This window comes from Ictidomys tridecemlineatus, chromosome 5 (assembly GCF_052094955.1).
Source record: "Ictidomys tridecemlineatus isolate mIctTri1 chromosome 5, mIctTri1.hap1, whole genome shotgun sequence".
NCBI classification, from domain to species: Eukaryota; Metazoa; Chordata; class Mammalia; order Rodentia; family Sciuridae; genus Ictidomys; species Ictidomys tridecemlineatus.
In genome coordinates this window covers 20,071,127-20,093,807 of record NC_135481.1, presented here as the reverse complement: position 1 = coordinate 20,093,807, position 22,681 = coordinate 20,071,127, and the positions used below count along the sequence as shown (strand labels likewise).

The 22,681-nt window shown below is 39.6% G+C and overlaps 1 protein-coding gene across 5 annotated transcripts in view; it reads left to right on the top strand.

Annotated features, from left to right (window-relative positions):
• The window catches only part of Tln2 (talin 2), a 405,316-nt gene that overhangs the window by 267,173 nt on the left and 115,462 nt on the right, over positions 1-22,681 (top strand). For all 5 annotated transcript variants that reach the window (XM_078049521.1, XM_040275958.2, XM_078049522.1 and 2 more), the window contains 11 exons: positions 1,231-1,386; positions 5,616-5,717; positions 6,366-6,442; positions 8,160-8,340; positions 9,195-9,308; positions 11,427-11,535; positions 12,314-12,522; positions 13,087-13,185; positions 17,058-17,225; positions 18,269-18,563; positions 21,351-21,517. In XM_078049521.1, the coding sequence (XP_077905647.1) occupies positions 1,231-1,386; positions 5,616-5,717; positions 6,366-6,442; positions 8,160-8,340; positions 9,195-9,308; positions 11,427-11,535; positions 12,314-12,522; positions 13,087-13,185; positions 17,058-17,225; positions 18,269-18,563; positions 21,351-21,517 (1,677 nt within the window). The remainder of the gene's footprint in view (positions 1-1,230; positions 1,387-5,615; positions 5,718-6,365; positions 6,443-8,159; positions 8,341-9,194; positions 9,309-11,426; positions 11,536-12,313; positions 12,523-13,086; positions 13,186-17,057; positions 17,226-18,268; positions 18,564-21,350; positions 21,518-22,681) is intronic.

The following is a 22,681-nucleotide window of genomic DNA, read 5'->3' as shown; positions in this document are numbered from 1 at the left end:
CCCTAAGTACGTGTTTGAAGACACGAATGGTGTGACTATACTTTGTATACAACCAGAGATATGAAAAATTGTGCTCTATATTTGTACATGAATTGAAATGCATTCTGCTGTCATATATAACAAATTAAAATTTTTTGAAAAAGAATTTCATATTTCTCTTGGTTCAAAGTAATTTTGGGAATGAGAAAACACCACTGTGATTTGTTCTATTTCTTTCAATCTTTATTCTTACAAGGTATAAAATAATGGTAAAAAGGAGAACACTATTGCTATATTGCCTGAATTCTTTCCTTAGCTCTGTTGCTTATTATTTGTGTGACCTTGGGAACATTATTTAATCTGTGACTCATTTTCCTTATCTTTAAAATGAGACCTGTGATACTACCATTTTAATGAGAATTAAAGGGTTTGAGATAGTGGGGGAAAAAACTTGTCTTGACATAAATAACATTTTATTTGCTTATGTCATTTTAAATGCATTTTCTGTTCATATTTTCAATAGTTATTTTTGTTGATTCATAATAACTTTGGTCAGTATATTATCTTTTACTAAATTTGTTGCAAATATTTATTCTCCAGTAGTTTGCTCTTTACTTTTTTCTTATAGAGAGGTTTCTTTCCTTTTCTTCTGTTTTTTTTTTCTGTTCTTCCTTCATCCCTCCCTGTCTCCCCAACTTGTCTCTCTCTGACTTTAAGATGTATCAAAGGATGTATGTTTTGAGTTGAAACAATTAATCGTTTCCTTAGTCACTTCTTATTTTGGTAATTTTGCTAGAAAGCCGTTTGTCACCCAGAAATAACAAAAAATACCCACCTTATATTCTTCCTAAATTATTCATTCAATTGAATTGGTTTTGGCCTGAGTGTGAATAGGGAGCCATCTTTTCAATAGACATTATTATATCCAAAAAACTATTAAAACTAATCATTAAAGATTATTTAAGAACATCTTTAATTTTAAGAACATTTTTAGTTCTGTCCCTTCTTTCTGACATAGTCTATTTGGGAGTAACCCACCCTGCAGAAGCATCTCTTCCCATTGGATCACTCCAATCTTCTAGTGTCTCTGTTTTCACTCCTGTCCTTCAATTTGGTTGATTATTCACCTGGCCTCAGAATCTTTTTTCCAACAGCCCTGCGTGTTTCAAACACCACATATGTGGAGCGACTGCAGATAAAATCTGATGCATTCAAAGAAAGAGCACTGATGCTTGGTCTCTCCCATTTCAGGAAAAGATGAAAGGCAAGAACAAGCTGGTGCCTCGCCTGCTGGGAATCACCAAGGACTCTGTGATGCGCGTAGACGAGAAGACCAAGGAGGTGCTGCAGGAGTGGCCTCTCACAACAGTCAAGCGCTGGGCCGCCTCACCCAAGAGCTTCACACTGGTAGGACTGGCAGGCAACGTGGGGGCTGACGTGGCCTTGGGCAATATTGTGGTACAGGAGAGAGACCAGATCCTAGCCCAGTGGGTTTCTCTGGCCTTGGAGAGTCAGCATGGAGAGAGGAAGATGGTGCCAGTCCATGGGCAGGGAGGAGACTGATGCAGGATTAAGACAGGTATGACAAAGACTGGGTTTCTTTGGCTCCTGCTTCCTCTCTGGTGTCTTACCTAAGGCCTCCCCTAGTTCAATATCTAGAGGAGCCTCTCACCAAGAGGATTCTTAGCTGTGTGCTCTGGATCCCTTGCACATCCTGAAAGGGAACTTCTAACCCTCTGAAGCCCACACATCAAACATTCCTAAGAACTGTGATATAGTGCTAAAGAGAGTTTTCCCAGCCTTCCTAGAAATAGCACAGAGTACATAGTGGAAACAACATAGATTTGGAGTAATATTAAAGCTCCAGATTGTCATCTCCTAGCTTTATGGCCCTGTTCAACATCTCTCTGAGCCTTAATTTCTTCCAATATAAAATGGGAATAGTAATACACTACTTCATAAAGTTCTAGCATTAAACAAGAAGATGATGATAAAATTCATGGGAAATGGGGAGAAGGTGTTTGTTTCAGCCCTTTGGCCTCTAAATTCCTTCTCCCAACTTTAGTATTTGCTGTGAGGGGAGTATAATGTCAAGTCTTCTAGAGCCAAATTTTCATGTGAAACTTGATAGGGCGGGTGTTTTGTAAGGACAACTGAACAATAAGGATTATCAAAAAGTGCTGAAATTTGTGGTTTCTTCAGACTTCCTGACATCTTTGGTGAGCACTTGAAATATCAATTTGCCATCTAGTCAAGATCTCATATGACATTTTTTAAAAGGTATAAGGAGGAGTTTGGGAGGAGTACTTACTTAAATTGATGATAGATTGATATGATCATGCCGGTTGAAAAGAACCTTCAGAAACTCTACCTCTTTCTCTAGTTAGTAGCAGCTGTGCCCGTGTGATTTTTAAAATTGGGTATTCATACGAAGAGAGTCACATCCTCATATTCCATGATGCAAAGTCATGGATTATTGCTAAGAAAATCAATATTAGCATGTGATTTAGAAATACTAGAAGAAACTGCCTAAAGACTTGATTTCCTTTGGGGGCGGGGCGGCAGAAAGTAAAGGTGGAGATGGAGCAGGGGACAATTATCTTTTGTTATATAACTTTTAATACTGGTTTTTAAAAACTGGGTCTAAGCAAAAATAAATAAAACTGAGAAATAGCTATGATAATAGTAACTACCTCAAACAAAAGAGATAATGAATGTCAATATTTTTATTATTAAAGTATAAAGTTGGGTTAATGCTTGCAATATGTATTTCTTTCATTCCTACTTCTAGCTTTTATTTAATTTCCTAGTGTTTGGAGATTTTCCTGTTGTCTCTTTCTATTATAGATTTCTAGTTTGGTTCTTTTATGGTCCATTGTTTGGAGACTTCCCTGATGTCTTTCTATTATTCATTTTTAGTTTGATTCCATTATGGTCAGAGAACATAGTATGATTTTAATTTTTTTTAGCATTAAGATTTGTTTTATATCCCAGTGTATGATTGTGCTTGGTAAGTGTGGTATGAGTGCCTGGAAGGAGTGCATGCTCAGCTGTTGTTGGTAAAGTAAATGTCAATCAGATCCCCATGAGCTGACAGTGGCTCATCCATCTTCTACATCTTTGTTAATTTTCTGTCTAGCAATTCAATCATTTTCTAAAAGTGAAGGTCTTGGGTTTTTCTGTTTCTTTTCCATTTCCATTAGTTTTTGCCTCATGTATTTTGAAGCTTTGATATATGATGACTGTTCATTTAAGATTCCTGTGTCCTTCTAATGGAGAGATTGTTTTATCATTATGTAATATCCTTTTGTTCTAGTAATTTTACATGCTGAAGTCTATTTTATCTGATATTAATAGAGCCAGTCATGCTTCTTTTAGTGTTTGTATGATCTGTCTATTTCCATCCTTTCAGGTTTATCATACATATACTGTTATATTTGAACCAAGTTCTTATAGAGTTGTTTTTTTCTTTTTAATTCATTCTGTCAATCTCTGTCTTTTAAATTACATTTAAGCTAATTATTGACATGTTAGGAGTTAAGTCTATCATTTTATAATTTTTTTCTGTCTGCCTCCTTTATTTCTTTTTTCTCGTCTTCCTGTGGGTTATTGAGACACTTCTAAAACTCCTGTTTTGAATTATTGTTTTTAGCACACCACTTTATATAGTGTTCTTCATAGGTTTTCAAGATATTGCCACATATGCACATGAAATTAATTGCAGCTTGCTGGTATTGATGTTTTACCTGTTCCAGTGAAGTGTAGAAGCCTTGCTTCAACATAGGTCTCTTCACCTTCCCCACCTTTTGAATAAAATTATTTGCATATTTCACCTGCATACATTAAACACCAGATCAGATGGTGTTACAAGTTAAGCTTTCAAACAAAGAAACACTGGAGGGAAGGATAGTCTATTACATCTATTTTTATTCCTCTTGCTATTCTTATTTCAGAGTTCCCAGCCTCATCCTATTGTCAGGTGCTCTGCATTTGGAGTACACTGTGAGCCCCTCCCTAAGGATAGGTCCTGGCAGCAGACTCGGTTTTCCCTCTGCACAAGCTTTCATTTCCTTCTCATTTGCCAGATCCAGAATTTGGGATTGTCAGTTCTTTCAGCACTTAAAAAAAAATAAAAATAAAACACTACTTTTTTCTCACCTCTGTGTTTCCAGATGAAAAGTAGAAGTTGCTGTTTGTTTATGGATAATAGGTTATATTTCTCTAGCTGTTTTTAAACTTTTTAAATTTTGTTTCCAGTTTTCAGAATTGTTGGTGCAGATCTCTCAGGGTTTATTCAATGTGGAGTTCACTGTGCTTCTTGAATTTGTAGTTTTATGTACTTGGTTAATTTGGGGAAGCCATTATTTCTTTAAAATTTCTTGTCCCACATTATCTTGTTCTTTTACTCTGATAATATTAATGTTAAATGCTTTGTTATTCATCCCCTAGGATCCTGAAGCTGTTAGTTTTTTAGTTCATTTTCTTTATTGTTGAAACTAACTAAATTCTATTGGTCTATTTTCAAGTTTACTGATTCTGTCCTCTGTCATCTATATACTACTATGTGTTCTGTCCTGTGAGTTTTTATTTTGATCATTGAATTTGGGCAATTCTATAGTTTCCACATTTCATTCTTTGTTATGACTTCTGTTTTTGTTTGTTTGTGTGTGTTGAATGCATGTTTCTTTTCACTTGTTTCCAGAGAGTGTATACTTGGGCATTAAAGCATGGCTATCTTAAAATTCTTATCAGATACTTCTAATATCAGAGTTCTTTCAGTTATTGGCATTACTTGTGTCTTCTCATTCACACATGGTCATCGTAGTCCTCATTATGAATAGTGATGTTTTTATTACATCCTAGACATCTTGACTTGTATGTCAGGAGCCTATGATGTTACTTAAATCTTGTTGGAATAGGCAGCCGCCTGGTCAGGTTTGCTGTGTGGTGCCCTGGCCTCTTCTATAGGCTTCTGTCATAGTGCCGTTTTTCCTCCTCCTGAGCCCTTGCCATACCATCCTGGACGGCTTTGTTCTTTGTTCAGTGACCTATGCTGGGGAGAGAGAAGCCAATGGGTCCGAGTCTCTTTGAGCCCTGAGTGGAAATCAGGGAGGCAGGGCTTCACTTCATTCACTGCTGCAAGAGGATCAGACTACTCACCTGCCTGGGTTGTGGAACAAAGCTAGGGATGGTCTAAGGTTTCACTGCTTCTCTGAAGCTGCTGGTGAGCACCAGCCCAGGTCCTCTACATGGTGTTGTGGCTCCTGGATAAGTGTCTGTTGGGTTTCCCCTCTCCTGGTCTCTTAACCAGAGAGAATATGCTTTTCAGAAGTTAACTGCTGGAGATTCTCATTTTTTGGCCTCTCTAGCTCCCAGTTGTGGGGGTACATGGGACATAAAACAAAACCTGAGAACCAGCCACATTGGGATTCCTCAAGTCCTGAGGCTTCCAGCCACTTTACCTTTCCAGTTTCCAGAACCCTTTTACCATTGTTAAATTTTAGGGATTTACTTAGAGGGGAGGTATGGGGAAAAGTCAGTCTGTGTCATGCTGCTCTGGAACTCGATCCTCTGAGGCTTTAAAATGCCTGATAAATCTGATGTAGCCATGTTTCTTCTACTGCTGTTTTTTCCAGGACTTTGGGGAGTATCAAGAAAGCTACTATTCAGTACAAACCACGGAGGGAGAACAAATATCTCAGCTGATTGCAGGATACATTGACATCATCCTCAAAAAGGTATTTCGTATTGATGCAGATTGGAAAAGCAAAGCTGCTTCATCAAAAGGCTCAGTTTAGATGATGTAGCTAGCTTGAAAAAATCACTTATTTGAAACACTTGATTCATTAATTTAATATTTGACATTAGAATTGCATTAATAAGACATCTTTGACCTTGAGATCCTATGGTTTTACTGCTGCAACATTTATATAAGGTCAGGTTTTGGTCACCAGCCTTTACAGAAACCCAAACTGAGGGGGTAAAGTATTCTGGGTTTTCATGAGACATTTTTGTTTCATTCTTAATAAATGTAATGGGACTAAATGTCATAGTGGTGTATAGAAAAAAAAACAACAGATTTCTTAAGGCTTCATAATACAGCTAAACAACCACTTGAAATAACCAAGTTTTGATAGAATTTTAGTATATGAGCCTTGATTTTTTGCAATGCAAAATCTACAAGAATAAGACATTATTTATCTATATTAAATAATGTATTTCTCTTTTATTGTTATCATGGTTTTGTTCACCCATAGCTTTTCTAATTCAGGAAAATTTGGGTTAACTTTAACACTTTTATTTGTGTTCCTTCTAAAGTTCTTTTCAAGGGTTCTTACATGAATGCAAAGCTTCATTTTCATTGTTGCATTTTGCTTTACCTCCAGAAACAAAGTAAAGACCGATTTGGCCTAGAAGGCGATGAGGAGTCAACTATGTTGGAAGAGTCGGTTTCCCCCAAAAAGTGAGTGTTGGGAGTGCTGGGGAACCACCTTCTCTTTAGGTGGACAGGTTCCCCCCCTACCATCTCTGTGCTCAGCTCTGTAGGAGATGACAGTGGAATGGTATAGTCAAGTCTTTTCCAAGTGTGGTCCCCAGACCAGCAATGTCTGTCTAGGTATCTTTTGTTGGGGAGACACTGAGCATGGTGTGGTATTCCCCTCCTTCTTTAGAGGCAGTGAGCCTTCAGGAGCTCCATTCTGCATTTTTGATGGAATCTCATGAATTGCGTTATTTTTCCCCCAGAGGCTGGAATATGGATTCTGTTTGATTCTGGTCCTTTTGGGGAAGGGAATTTGGGTTCTGACCAGTGAAAAGATTCTTGTCTATGAAGCACTTGCCATATGCCACACTTGTCTTGCTGGCTATGAGGTAGCAGAGGTCAGTGGTTAATAACATGGACTATGGGGACAGTTGTCTTTTATTCTCTGCCCCTGAACTCTCTATCTGCACAAACCTATCTACAAAATAGAAATAATATTACCACCTTGTAGTCCTATGCAAGAAATAAGCCAGTGGTGATCATCTCAGATTCATGGATGAGAAAACCAAAGATCTTGGAGTTAGTTGAGATGCAACCAGAGCCCAGAATTCAGATTCAGATCTTGTAATGATCCCCACAATATACTCCCAGAAAATTCTTGCATTCCTTATAATCAACTCACTTATCCATGGTAGTTGTTTCTCTACTATTTGTAGTCTTTTCACCACTTTCTCACAAATTGCTTTCTAATAACCCTGAAGGTACTTTTCCATTTATCCTCTGTGAGTACACAAGACGGCGCCAACTGGATATAATGCATTTCATTACTTCCTACTCCCTGATAAAGTACCTTAACTCCTTGGAATTATTAATGACCATTACATGGAAATTGTTAAATTAGTACTTCCTGACAGGGTGAGCTGATCATTTCAGAAGACTCTGCTGTTCTTATATTTTCCATAGGAACAGCCCAGTAAGTATCTGAGCTGGGGCTTTTGCCTGCCTGGTACCAATGAAATCTCCACAATCTCCCCTTATTGTGGGTCTGATCTAGGCAAGGAGGAGGAATGGTCCAGGACACCATCACTAGACCTTCCACTTCTTTCTGTATTGATCTTTTTCTGAGATCTCAGAAAGCAGTCGACTTCTTCCTGGAACCCCAGACTACCCTCGCTATTGTCACCCCTCCACATTGATGTCTCTCTTACAGATGTCTGTTCCTTGGGATCCTCGCTTGGCTATTGATGTTTAGGATGATCTGTGATGGGTCAAGACAAAGGCCTCTGCTATCCAGACTCCCCAGATCCTCCCTTTGGGTTTATCTACTGGGTTCCTGAAGAAGATATGCCACCCTCAGTTTTTTTTACCTTCAGATTACCCAGGTCCTTTGCGTATACCACTTATTCTAAGAAAATATCAAGAAGTTAAAAATTCATAATTTTTTTGTCAGACACTTTAAAACATCTTCCTAGTCTCCAGCTAAAATCTTTTGGAATAGGTGCCAGAGTATCTCAAGGCTCAGAGACAATGAGATAAATGACAATGAATTCTGCTTCATTCCTAAGTCTCCAACTGGGTGTGCCTCTTTGGATTGTCCTCCAGAGCAGAAAGCAGCAGGCACCTGTAGCACCCATGTTGTCTTCTCACTGTTCTTCACATGGGTGACAACCCCACAGTGACCAGCTGCCTTTCCCTACAGGTCCACCATCTTGCAGCAGCAGTTCAACAGGACAGGCAAGGCAGAGCATGGCTCAGTGGCACTGCCAGCCGTGATGCGCTCAGGCTCCAGTGGACCTGAGACCTTCAACATTGGCAGTATGCCCTCACCACAGCAGCAAGTCATGGTTGGGCAGATGCACCGAGGCCACATGCCTCCACTGGTGAGATTTCTTGTACCTGTCTCTTGCTCAGTAGAATGTTGTCTTTTGTGTCCAGAGGAGGCACCAATGACAGTAATGGGTTGTGTCGGGGACTCCCTCTCCCATCTGAACCACAGCTCATCAAATTGAGCATTCTTTTAGTTAGATGACTCTGATCACTCCTGTCTAGGATTAGAGATTGCCTCTGTTGCTGAAGTCAGAAACCTCTCACTGTGGTTTGTGACTGCTCCTTCACTATAATAGTATCAAAACAATTATCTCAGATATCCTCCAAGAGTCTGAAAAATAGACCAAACCTTTAGTGATCTTGATGTTCCATCCCTGGGGTTGTTAATTCCTTTCTACTGGGCTGGTCTGTCTAACTCAGTGCCTCTCTGGCCTGCCTTGGGGATCCTTTGCTATTAGGCAAAAATGTTTGAAAGTTCAAGAGCCTGAAAGCTCAGAAATAATTTGACTCTGAAAAAGCATATTGGCTGAAAGTTTTGGATGGAATTCTTAGGAATTGATCAAGAAACATTCTCATTTAACACATGTTTTCTATGTATAAGATATTCTGTCCTCAGTACTCAAAATTAAATCCTTAAATTAAGCTTTTAGCTGAGCCTTCTTGTCAGCTAATTAAGCTCTCTAGAGTCTTCTGATGATAATTCCTCTGTTGCAATCACCTTCATTTTGTATTCTATTAATATAATGCAATGTCTGGTTTTGGTCCCCAGGTTGAAATGGTAGATAATTCAGGCACTTGTTGAGATGTACCTTTGGCTGAGCTCAGAGCTCAGTTTTGCAGTTATGCATGGAGGGCCTTGTCAGTCCCAGGAACATTCTATGACTACCTTGTTTATCTGCCTTTTCAGACCTCAGCCCAGCAGGCCCTTATGGGGACCATCAACACAAGCATGCATGCTGTCCAGCAGGCCCAGGATGACCTCAGTGAGCTTGACTCACTGCCACCTCTCGGCCAGGATATGGTAAATATTGATCTGTGGGTTTTATTTGCTGTCTCTGTTCTGGCAGAAAACAAGGTTATGAGCTCTGTCTGGATTCAACGAGGTGAATCTCAGTCTTCAGCTAAATGACAAGGAAAGCCATGTGGTTTCCAGGATGTTAACTCTGTCTCTCAGTTGTGGCCCAGGGGAAGAGAATCATTGCTGCAGGCTGTTGGTAGGATCACTGAACTGAGCAGTTGGGCCCTCAGAGTCAAGTGATCTGGGTTCATATCCCAGCTCCCCTATTCACTCACTGGCTGTTTCAATCTGGGCAACTTACCCTCTCTACATGTCCATTGTGTCATTCATAATAGGGTTCTTTTGAAGGTATACTGATTTAATCACATGTAGGATTCTTAGCAAAGTATCAAGCATGTAGTTAAGAGCTCAGTGAGAGGTAGGTGTTTTGTTATATTTATTACTATCAGTGGCTGTCAAATTTTAGCATGTATCACAGTCAATTGGAGGGCTTGTTAAAATGTTGCCAAGACCTAGCTCCGTTCTTTCAGACTCAGAAGGTCTGGGGTGGAGCCTAAGAATGTGCATTTCCAACAAGTTCCCAGGTAAAACTGATGCTACTTGTATAAGGATCATGCTTTGATAACCCCTGAGCATTGCAGCAAGGCTGGGTAATTGGCCCAAAGACCTTCCTATAGTTGCTGCAGCATGAAACCAGCTAACTCCTCTCCAAGAAAATGTGGTCCACAGGCCAGAAGCAGCAATTCATGAGATCTTGGAAGAGGTGCTAAATCATACGCCTACTTCTACCTACTGAACCAGAATCTGCATTTCAGCCAGGTTCCCCGCTGCCTTGTGTACACATTAAAATTTGAGAGGCAGTGACTAGTAGTCTCACCTCAATCATCTGAGCTTTATAAATGAAGCCTAAAACCCAAGTTCAGACCACATAAATTAGTATCATAGTGGGTGGGTCCTGGACATAAGTTTTTCATTCTTCCCAGGTGATTCTAAGGGCAGTCAAGGTTAACCACTGCTGTGGAATAGGCTGATGCCATTATGGGTGCTAGAACCAAGAGAGGATCTGTAGCGTCATCCTGTCTGGCCAGGACTGCTTTCCAAGTTGTCCCTGAGGCTTTTTCCATTCGCATACTATGGTGGAGGGACAGGGTAATTGGTGTCCTCAGTGCTATTTCCCCTAAGTATTTGAAATTATTAAAGATTTTACTCTGGAAAACTTGAAAGTGAAAATATATGGCAGACTTCCATATCCCAGGTAATCATGAGACTGAGTTTTAAAATATCTGGATGTAACATTCCTTCTCACCAACTTTCAAAGAATTAGAATGGAATAAGCTATTATTAGTGCTCCACATATCCTAGTCATAAATTAATATTTTGGAATTATTTTGAGAAGCAGATCTTCATCTTACCAACAGGGTTACCATTACCTATGTAAATGATCATTTATTAGATAAGTCTTGAAATGCCAGAAAATAATTATTTTATTATGTATAGATTCCAAGACAGCATGAGAGCAGGAAAGATTTTTTTTTAACAGTTGAATTTCTACAATAGAAGAAAGACAAGGCATAAGACCTGGATATAGTTTGCCCAGGGTCCCATTACCTTGCAGTGGAGCTGGATCCAGAACAGGGGTCTTGACCCCTGGACCCAGTGCTATAGGGAAAGGTAGCACATCCACTTGAGCATGGCATTGTCTTCAGGTGGACCTTGTAAACAGGAAATACTTCCTGCATTGGACTGAAATCTCCAATTCTAACCTTGTTCCCTAAAAAACAAAGTGAACATTACCAACAACTGTTAGTGCTAATGTGCAGTATTATGAGACATTGATTTTTCTTTTTCAATTGAATTTACCTAAGGCCACATATAATTTTTTCCCTTAAATCTTAAATTTAAAAAAAAAAACAGTATAAGATATGGAGTTATATGCCATTCAGTATCTCTGAACAGATTAAAAGGCTTTTAAGGATGTTTAAGATGACTCAAGAGCTCATTAGTGCCAGCCCAGTAAGGGGAATGTAACCAAAATGCTGGCCTCATTTTATGGCCGACTTCTCTGGTCCCATGGGTAATTTTTTTGCCATGATTGTGTCATGCTTTTGTCTGGCTTCATAGGCGTCTAGGGTATGGGTTCAGAACAAAGTGGACGAATCCAAACACGAAATTCATTCTCAAGTCGATGCTATTACAGCTGGAACGGCTTCAGTTGTTAACCTCACGGCTGGTAAGTCCCTGAGCATTTTGTGGTATATTGTGGTTTTGTGTAAAAATATATATTCTTTGATTGAAACAACAGATTTTCATATGATGAGAAGGCAGTGTATTTTTAGGTACTTGGCCTGCTTTAGGTATTTTTTCCAATTATCCAAGAGAAATGTAAGGAACATCTCATTCCTTTTTATCATTGTCATGCATCATCATCACAAAACACACATGGAGCTCTCCTCATTGTTAGTCAACATGCTGGACGTACTTCAAAGTCTGTGAGGCCAGTTTCTCCATTCTGGGAACTTATGTCTGAAAATGATCTTGAAAGGACAAATCTATCATCTGTGCCTTTTCCTATCTTGTCCAACAGCAGTCTTTTCTGGCATAGTGTGACTCCCAGCCTGACGCTGTCAAGTGAGAGCAGGAGATACCCTGGCTTCACTCTACAGTGTCAGTGTTTCCAAAGCATAGTTGACCCCCTGAGCTACTGACAAAAGCCTAACAAAAAGGGCCTTGACATGTAAGACCTCCTTTGGAATTTTAAAGTTGTCTATGCTCCGTATCTTAATATATGAAGCCAACAGATGAGAGGACCTTATTGAAGTCACCTTGGAAACAGGTGTGGTCAATCTCACTGTACTCCTGCAGAGCTATGGAGAATGAGCTACTGCCATTGTGGGGATTTTGAAAATTCTTACCAGGACCACTTGCCAACCTTGCCATCTCTTGCCAACCTGGATTCTCCCCATCCTTCACCACCCCGCATTGATTATAATGGTCCTTCTCTGTCCCAGGTGACCCTGCAGACACTGACTACACAGCCGTGGGATGTGCAATCACCACTATTTCTTCCAACCTGACGGAGATGTCCAAGGGTGTGAAGCTGTTGGCAGCCCTCATGGATGATGAGGTGGGCAGTGGGGAGGACTTGCTCCGAGCTGCAAGGACCCTCGCTGGGGCAGTGTCCGACTTGCTGAAAGCTGTTCAGCCTACTTCTGGAGAGGTGAGCTCCAAGGACCAGCACTCATTCAAATTCAGATGAGTACCTGCATACCCTGGAGACTGTGGGTCTTTGACTTCCTGAGCTCTTCCTTCTATCTGAATGGAGTATGTTACCACACAGCAGTATTGGGAGTTGTTGAAATTGGTGCAGATACTTTTGTTCAACTTTTGGGATTGGTTGAACTCTTAGTATGAAGGTCTTCCCACAAGGGTACTTAATTAGATACATTCCCAGAAACTTAACAAACATGACTAGCACCCATTTAAAGAAGATACATGTTTGTACCCTAATTTCCATCCAGCACCTACCACCTTTTTACCAGCTGTATGAGGCTCATTCATTGGACATATCACATCCATCCACCTGTTGCTGGTGTGTAAGACCGGGTATCTACTTTGCACAGATTTCACAGGAACATTGTTTCCTAGTTGGCCAATAGCCTGAGATTCTTGTTGATGTATAAAAGTTGCCAGTCCTATGTGATTCTTCTCCACATTGGCCTGGCTGAAGACACTGTAGAGGAAATGTATTTTCCTTCCAACCAAAGTATGTTCTTTTTCACAGCCTCGACAGACCGTTTTGACTGCTGCTGGAAGCATTGGACAAGCCAGTGGAGATCTTCTGAGACAGATCGGAGAGAATGAGACTGATGAGCGGTTCCAAGTAAGATATGTGCAGCCTTACAATTTTAGAAGAGAGTCTTAAGTGCTGGTTCAGAACTGATCAGGGAGAATTTGATGGAAAACAATTCCAATCTTTGAGCTGTCAAGAATAAGATCGAGAGGGATTATTAGGGAAGTGAGGTCTTTTGTGTTAATGGAAAAAAATTTTTTAAATAGAAAGGCTCATTACACATAAATCAAGCACCATCACACTATCACACTTATTTAACCTTTCTGATTATCAAATTTCTGGATATACTTTAAATACAAAAGTGGAGAAAATAGTCACTAACCCCTTGAATTGGCCACCTAACCTCTACAGCTGTCAAGTCCTGTTCAGGTTCGTTCTCTCTCTCTTCAAGGGCAGTTTCTTCTGGCATCATTCTTGAGTCCCCATGTAAATGTGAAAACCATACACACCCCTTCTTCAGGCACAACACACTGTAGGCTTTTCTTTGTATTCAAAGGTGGTGCTGCCTTCTGTATCTCATCTAAAACCATAAGTGTGGTGGTGAAGTCTTTTCTGTGACCTTTGTTTTCCAGCGACATGCTGTTTGCCCTTGGGTGAACAGCTGTAGCCACTGTTTGCAGCTGGCTTGATTCACAGCCAGCATAACCACGCTGCAGCTCAGACAAGATCTCAGCTTATTCCAACCCACAGACGGGGCGCAGAGGCCAGCAGCTAAGTGACTCAGGCCAAGATGAGCTCTCCTCATGCACCTATGGGCCAATGTTCCTTACTCCTTCCTCTTCTTAAGTCTCTAATTTTGCAAGTAATGCATAAAGCCATCCTAATTAAAATGTGACTGTTCATACCTGGGTTCCCTGGACCAGAATCTGTGTCAAGCTCATTGTTTGAGAATTCAGCAAAATTTCATTGATCTTTAAAGTTTTTTTGCAAATTATTAAATTTTTAATATGATTGTGTATGTATTACATCATTAAAATTTTAATATACGTGTATGTAACTGCAGTGAAATATTTAGGAAAAAAATCACTACAAATTTCAAATATCAGAAACAACATCACAATATCACCAAATTCAGAAAATTAATGTGTTTTTTATTAACTCCCTGACACCCAAAATACATTTTCCCTATGTTTTTGGCTACATCCTCTCTGACCATGTCTTCATTTGGCAATGACTTGGTAATATTTTAGAGAGAGAGAGAGAAAAAGCTTTCTTCATTCAGCTGTGTCTGGCATTCCAATTTCTTGCTTCATGGGTGACAGTTTTGCATGTCATATTCTATAGAACTACCAAGTTTTTTCGCTGCAAGGTTTGTCAGACTATGATATGATCAGATGTGTTGTGAGACATGAAACTTGTACCTTCATGCATAGATTTATTTGTATCTCCTTCACTCTCCACATACCTGTGGTGCTGTGATCATAGGACCCACCTGTATCCTGGTACAATCAGATGTTCAGTGTATGGACATTTGTGTCATGAAGGAAGGTAGGTCCCAATTATTTCATTGAGCCGGCCAGAAATTATTTCACTATAAATAGAATTCACTGCAGACTGCAGAAATATACCCATCTAAACCCAAGTTGATTGTGCCCCCATTCTGACTGTCCTTCCAAATCCTCAAACTGTCCATGTATTAGCCTTACACTTATAAGCTGAGGTATTTTTTTTATAGGCAGGTGTATCTACTTAGGAATTTGGCATATGTTGGATTTAGCTGCTGGTTTTCTAGATTTATCTTGAAATGCCCAATTTAATTTCCTTGAAAATATTATTGTTCTCCCCAAACTGCTAAGAACAGTTGAGGAGAAAGTCATGATTCTGCCTTAAGACAAAATTTCATGCATCCTTGTGCTTTCTAAACTTTGCTTCCTTTCCTTTAACAGATTGTTTTCATTGCATTTACATGCAAACTCTGCTTCCTGATGTTTGTTTCTATTTAGTCACAGCTAGGGAGGCAGGTTTATGCTCAGAGTGACTCAGTAGTTCAGTTTGTATGAGGTCCCTGGGTAGGGCCCGTTTCAAGGAGGTAATCCTCAGCCTCTTCCAGTGGGGGTAGCCCCTAGCTTATTCACATTCAATTTCTTACTCTATTTTTCTGAGTCTTAAGATCATATCTCAGAGCTTTTCTTGGGTTCTCAGTGTACTGCATGTTCCCAGAGTTAACAAAGATTTATTTTACATGGGCAACATAATAGTGGTCTTGTTGAAAAGTTTGACAAAGGCTTTGTCAGCAACTATAGCTGTAGTATTATGCTCTTTTTCTAACTATGTTGTTTTTGGACAAAATTAATAGGAGGAACAAGGTTTTTTAAAGTGATTTTAACAAAGCCCTTTAGAACAATCACAATTCTACATTACTGAATTGTGATCCTTTTATGTAAAGATGGATTCATATCAAGTGAGAGAATACTGTGGCCTGCTTTGGGAAGTTATGTTTAAAAATCTTGTTAGTAATATCAATATATTATTGATATTCAGGCTTTTTAACTGAGCTTTGAGATAGGTGTCTAAAAACCATAACTTTGTGGTCCATCTTGGGAAAAGTTGTGTAGTGGACAAGTGCCAGTCAGCTCCCAAAGGAAGGTCAGCTTTAAGCTTCTTGGGCTTGACTTTTTCCTTGGATATGTGGGATCACCACAGACCTGAGAAAGGCTGGTCTGAACTGTTCCTTTAAGACCACTTGGTTGTCTACTTCAAAACTGGCTTGCTTGGGTTTCAGATTTGCCTGAATGGCACATAGTCTTTTTTTGTATGTGTAAAATGGTGCAGGCTGAACACTTTCCAATATATCTTCTCATAAAATATCTCATTGTAAAGACTCTGTGGGTGCCCTTTGCATTTAGAATCAAAAGTGCTTTTTATTATCTGATGAATTAATAAAGACTTCTGACCACATTTCCTCTGGGGAAAAAGCCTTGACATGTTTGCTCAAAATAAAAATGGCTCACATGTTTGAGAAAGCATTTCTAAATCAAATAAACTGCTTTCAGTATTAAAAGCAAAGAGGTAAATTAAATGTAACAGTGGTTATTCTTCAGGTCAAACAGATGGGTGACAAATCTGACTAGCCAAGTCAAAGGAGTCTTCCCTTTTGCCACAGAATGGCTTTTTCATTGAGTTGGGGCATAAACTCATCTTCAAAGGCTCAGAACTCCTTGCATCTTATATCAGGATCAGTCAGATCATCTTGTAACTAGTTTACTTGTGTGGATTCTCTTTCCATTTTCCATAATAATTTAATCCTTGACCACAAGACTACAGACGCTGAAAATGACTTATGTTCAGAGCATTCCTTGGCTCTTCCGCTGTTGGTTTTGGGGCCAGCTATTTGTCTGTGCATGTCCAACATTGCCCTCTGGAGGCAGAGATGTGTCTGACTTTCCAGTGATAACTTGCATCCTTGTGCAAAGCAGAAATCCAAAAGATAAATTTTCAAACTACAATGAGGCATGATGACTTGGAGGTCATGAATTATAACCTGCCTATAGCACATGGTGTTTGTGGCATCTGGGTATATTTTCAGCTTCTCCTAGTCCACCACATCAACCATATATTCAAGAGACATTGTCAAAACCAAGTGTGAGGTAACTGTATGGATGTGAATCAGTGGTTGAAATAAAAATCTTTTCCTTGGATTAACCCATTTTAGATTTAAACCTATATTATTTAATGGGTTTAGGTAGAGACTACGTAATTAGGATACAAGTCCTGTTCCTTAGTTACTTCTAGGAAAAAGTTAACATTTCAAAAAAAAAAGTGAAAAGAAATTCTTAAGTGCTGAAGAAAAAGATCAAATGGAATTTGAATGAAATGTTTAGGTGTATGCCACATATTTTTCAGGCTGTTAAGGGGTAAATAGAAAAAAAATTACTGAATAGTCTTTTATTCCCTATTTTTAGGATGTGTTGATGAGTTTGGCCAAAGCTGTCGCCAATGCTGCTGCCATGTTGGTGCTGAAGGCCAAGAATGTTGCCCAAGTGGCTGAAGATACTGTCCTACAGAACAGGGTGATCGCTGCTGCCACTCAGTGTGCCCTTTCCACTTCTCAGCTTGTGGCATGTGCCAAGGTAAGCCAGCTGGCATCTACAGCCCTTCCTACCACATGCCACACATTCTGGTGTCTTCTTCTTTTAGGTGTTAAGGTAGGATTTTAGTATAAGCTGCTGAATTTATCATTTGTGCTCTTTTTCAGTTCTTCAGGCAGTTAGTCCTTTTCTCTAATCCATGTCTTTGCAAATGGCTCTCTCCCCCAGGGAATTTTATTTATAGTGCATAGGAAGAGCCTTTTGTTGTATGGTACAGTGTTAGGAATGGGTTCAGAAATAATCCACAGCTCTTTGGAGGATCCTTTCCATACTGCAGTAACTGAGTGAGGATGTGAATTGTTCTAGGCTATATACACTCTGTTTTAAGAATGACATCATTAAAGCTCCCTGGCAATCCTGCAAATTAAGTATCATTATCCCTCATTTGTTGAGGAAGAACCTGAGTTAGTAAGGCGCTTTCAGCCACAGAAGTAGAGACAGACTACAGTATAATTCGGGGCCATCTGATCCCAGATGCCCTTTCTACTCCACCACGTGTATTCTTTTCATAAAACAGGGCCTGGAATGTCTCATACTATGTAGATGTGTGATCTTACAAGCCTGGCATTTCATATCTTGTGGGAGGATTTGAGCATCAATCTAGGGGTGACCCCAGTGGTTTTCCTGCTTGCCATGGCTACCCTGATAGGATCCACAAATAAGTAACAAAGTTCCAGGTACCTCTGGAAAAATACAGTTCTTTTAGGTAGTCATTTCATCTTGGGCCAGAAGGCTCACTTCAGAAGATCCTAAGAAGAACGTGCTATAATTGGTAAATATCAGAAATCTCTATGGAAGTAGTAATCCAATTTGTCATATGTGACTAATGAGAATGTAAATTAGCAAGACACTAAATTCCCAAAGTGTAATAGTGAACTATAGGGAGACACAACAGTAAATTAGTTGATTCCCTGGTACTTGAAAAACTCAAGCCCAGGGCACAAAGGAACTCAAGGGAGATGCCAGCCACACTGGGGACCAGACATCACCTGCAGCATCCAAATCCCACTTCTGTCTCGCTTCAGGTGGTGAGCCCCACCATCAGCTCCCCCGTGTGCCAGGAGCAGCTGATTGAGGCAGGGAAACTTGTGGATCGCTCAGTGGAGAACTGCGTCCGAGCCTGCCAGGCAGCCACTGGTGACAGTGAGCTCTTGAAGCAAGTCAGTGCGGCAGCCAGCGTGGTCAGCCAGGCCCTGCATGACCTCCTGCAGCATGTGCGGCAGTTTGCCAGTCGAGGAGAGCCCATCGGCCGCTATGACCAAGCCACCGACACCATCATGTGTGTCACCGAGAGCATCTTCAGCTCCATGGGTGATGCTGGTGAGGCACATGGCTGGTAGATGAAGGGGTTTCGGGCTCCTTTATGGTGACAATTATCCATAGGATAAGTAAAAGCTACTGGACTAGCAAGAGCAAGTTCTCATCAGCCTCAGTCTGAGACTTCCTTGCTGAGGCTCTGGAAAAGATAACATGGGACTTCTAAAATGCTCGTTTATAGCCACAGTTACAGACTTGTGCAAAATTAACCATGTTTTTATTGTCATTTGGATTCACAGTGAAACTCTTCTGTTTTAAAAATGTACATGTTGCATATAGTATGGTAAAGTCAGAGCAGCTATTGAGGAAACAGAGACAAGGCATGTAATGTAGAATTGATCAATAGATCTTACCTATAGGTCCCCAGAGAGTCACCACGGGCCATGCAGGGTCATGGCGAAAAACACCAGGGTGGTCAGGAAGCAGAGAACAGGAGCAAGAGGAAGGTCCACACTGCAGCCTTTATTGGAGTTTCCTGGAGTGATGCAAGGCAGGACATAGCAAGCAATTTAGTCTAAAGCAAGTAGGCATGCTCTAAGTCACAGAGGTATTCCATCAGGGTACCAGTTACCTGCTACCTGACCCCAGGATGAATAAAGCAGAGGAATATTGTCTTCTGGATCTGAGGGCTAGAGAGGGGAAGTTTAGCTCTGAATTGGTTGCTTTGCTGAGTCAATTTAAAAAATATATGTAATATACTTTTTCAGTATTTAGTTGAAAAGTAAATTAGACTCAGCCTGTCTATGCCCTCCAAATGCCCAGAATTGACACTTAGCAATTTGGGTTTTTTAAAATAAATTTTATTATGTGTATTTAAGGTATAATCATGATGTTAAAAGATACATATATAGTAAAATGGTTACTACAGTGGACAGATTTTCATATTCGTTATCTCACAGTTACCCCTCCCACACCCACAAGAGCAGCTATAACCTACTCATTTAGCAAAACCCCTGACCTTCCCATAGTTATGTGTGTGAGGAAAAGAGGAGACCGCCTTACTGTTTATATAAGCATAATTGTTACATATACTATTTATAATCTTTTTATACTTAATATGTTTTAGAGACTTTTTCATGTTTACTTCTATGTTAATTATTGGAGGGTTTGCTTTTACTTAACCAATTATCTTTTAATGGACATTTAGTTAATATCCAAGTTAGCTTATTGTGCTTTTACTAAATTAATACTACAATAAGCATTCTTATAGTTTACTAAGCATATCTTAGTTTACTTTGGAGGGTATGTATGAAGGATAAATTTCTATCAGTGGAATTGCTGGGCCAAAGGTATGTCCTTTTAAAAAATTTTTGAAATTTATTTCCAAAAGGATTTATAGTTGCAACCTATCAGTACTTTGTAAGAAATATGTTTTCCTACTTCCTCCCCAGCAATGGTAATACTTTAAAGCAAAGGTTATTTTTTCTTTTTTAGAAAATTATAATCTGTATCCTTCATAAATGATTTAACAAAATAGGAAAGTGCCACACAATTGGATTTGTGTGTGTGTATCTTCCAATTTGGGTTTTTTTTTTAAATTTTATTTTGGAATGCTTCCAAATTTGAAAAAATAAAGAAATTGCAGAGGTTTCAGAGTTCAACATACCTTTCCATTTCTCCCATTTCTTTTTTTTTAATTGGTTATTCAAAATTACAAAGCTCTTGACATATCATATTTCATACATTAGATTCAAGTGGGTTATGAACTCCCATTTTTACCCCAAATACAGATTGCAGAATCACATCAGTTACTCTAGCTCAGTGGTTCCTTCAACAGAAAACTTATAATCATTTCTCCCATTTCTAACATCTTCCCTAATGACAGCATCTTCCCATGACACATCTGTCAAAGCTGAGAGATAAGCACTGGTACATTACTGTTAACTGTAGCCAGTATTTGGATTATGTCAATTTTTTTCATTAATGTCCTTTTACTGTCCTATGATCTAATCCAGGATACCACACTGAATTTAACTCATTTTTATGTTTAGAAAAGCTTTTTTCTTGCCCCTTAACATCACAGTGCTCCTGCATTCTTCTCAGTTGAACTTGACTCAAGGAATAAGTCCTTTAATGAAGTAGTTCTATTCTTGATGTTTATTATTTTACCCCTCTACTTCCAAAAGGAAGCTGAAATAGACCTCAGTAAAATCACAAGGACAGTAAGACCCAACATTTGGAAACTCCGGGTCCAAATCAGTGCTCGGAGGAAAAATGTGAGCAAGAAGACATTGATGGGGACACTGGGCCAAGGCACCTCTAGTACTTGATCCTGACAATATTCCTACTAGGAAGGACCAAACAGCAAAGAGTGGGCTATGTGCTGTCATAGTCATCCAGACATAGGCAGATGCAAATCCAAAATTTAGAAATAAATTTTACCTATGCTGATTTCTCACAGAGTTTATTATAGGGGCTTTTATATAAGTGCCTCTTGAAGTGAGGTAAATAGTGTTTTCTAAATAACTATTTACTAAAAGTAAATTCATGTAATTTTGCTTCCTGCCCTCTCTTTATGAAGTACTCCTCTTTTGGCTACTTGTGTCATGTTTAGCCTTCATAGTTACAGGTTGAACTTGGATGTGTTTGGGGAGTACTGCCTTGGGAGCAATAGGGAATGTTTTCCATTCTGACTGTACTTTGGGCCCATTGCTTAGGAGCAGAGTATGGAGGTTCAGTTCCCTCCATCCTTCTTGTCAGAGGAGTAGAGATAAGACTGTACTGACCTCTGAGCTTGTACCCACTTTGAAAGGCAGCCAAACAGCCTGCATCGTCTGTCCCAACCTCTAGGTGAGATGGTGCGCCAGGCCCGGGTCCTGGCCCAGGCCACTTCGGATCTTGTCAATGCCATGAGGTCAGATGCAGAGGCTGAAATTGACATGGAAAATTCAAAGAAGCTCCTGGCAGCAGCAAAGCTATTGGCTGACTCCACTGCTCGCATGGTAGAAGCTGCAAAGGTATGATATTGGATTTGTTGATTTGAAAAACAAAGACTATCATGTTAAGATTTTGAAGGTACCTGAAAGATGAAGGATGGTCAGTTGCATTCCTCTTTGTTTAAAATCTAAGTGGCTTCATAACATTTAACCTGGGTTAGGTGGTAAAGGAGGATGTTAAACATGGACAGAAATTCTTCAGGGTACAGGAGATGACTGAGCCACAGACAGCAAAGTGCCCTGCTCAATGAGGGCTCTTTTTGCAATTGTTCCACACTGCTGACTCAATGCAAGTGGAACCTGGAAATTTTCAGCAGTGAATTCACCTATAATGGCTTTATTTCTAGTGTCAATGTTACCTTGCTCTCCATTGACTTCTCAACTAAACTCCTATCAAGATTTTGCATAATAGAGTGTTTCCAACTGCACTGTACTTCAATTCCCAGTAGCAACCTAAAATGTTACACAGCTCAAGTATCCCATATCCAAAATGCTTAGGAACCAGAAGTGGTTCAGATTTCAGAGTTTTGTTTTGTTTCAGATTTTGGAATATTCTCAAACAGTTTACTTGTTGATTGTCTCTTATCTGAAAATCTAAGATCTAACTTTTTTTCTCCTAAGATCTAACTTTTGAGCATCATGTAAACACTCCAAAAGTTTTAGATTGGGGAACATTTTAGATTTCAGAGTTTTGGATTAGAGATGCTCAACCTGTGTAAGGGTTTGAGTTAAGAGTTGGCTTTGTGCATTTTGACAGCTATGCTGTAGCATGATGCTTCTAAAAGCCAGTTATTCTCAACCAAAGGTCTCTTTCAGAGCTTCCCATGAAATATTGTAATTTATATGCCTTATTTCCACCTCCAGAGGTCCTGACTCATAAAATTACTGGTGAGACCATGTGTGTGAGAGTTCTCCAGGATATCCCATTGTGTACCTCTAAGTGAGAACTGTTTTAAATAGAAATGGCCTTATTTCTCTATGCTTTATTATTATGCATCTAGCACACAGCACTTCTGTAACTAATAGAAAATACAAATAAGTATAGAAAAGAAATAGAAATCAACTTCAACTTCCTGCCCCCAAAAGAACATTTTTAATGTATCTGTACATGTAGAAGATTCATTACACGATTCCACATCTCATCCCATTTCCCTGGCTCCATAGCTCACCTAAGTTTGTGAATTC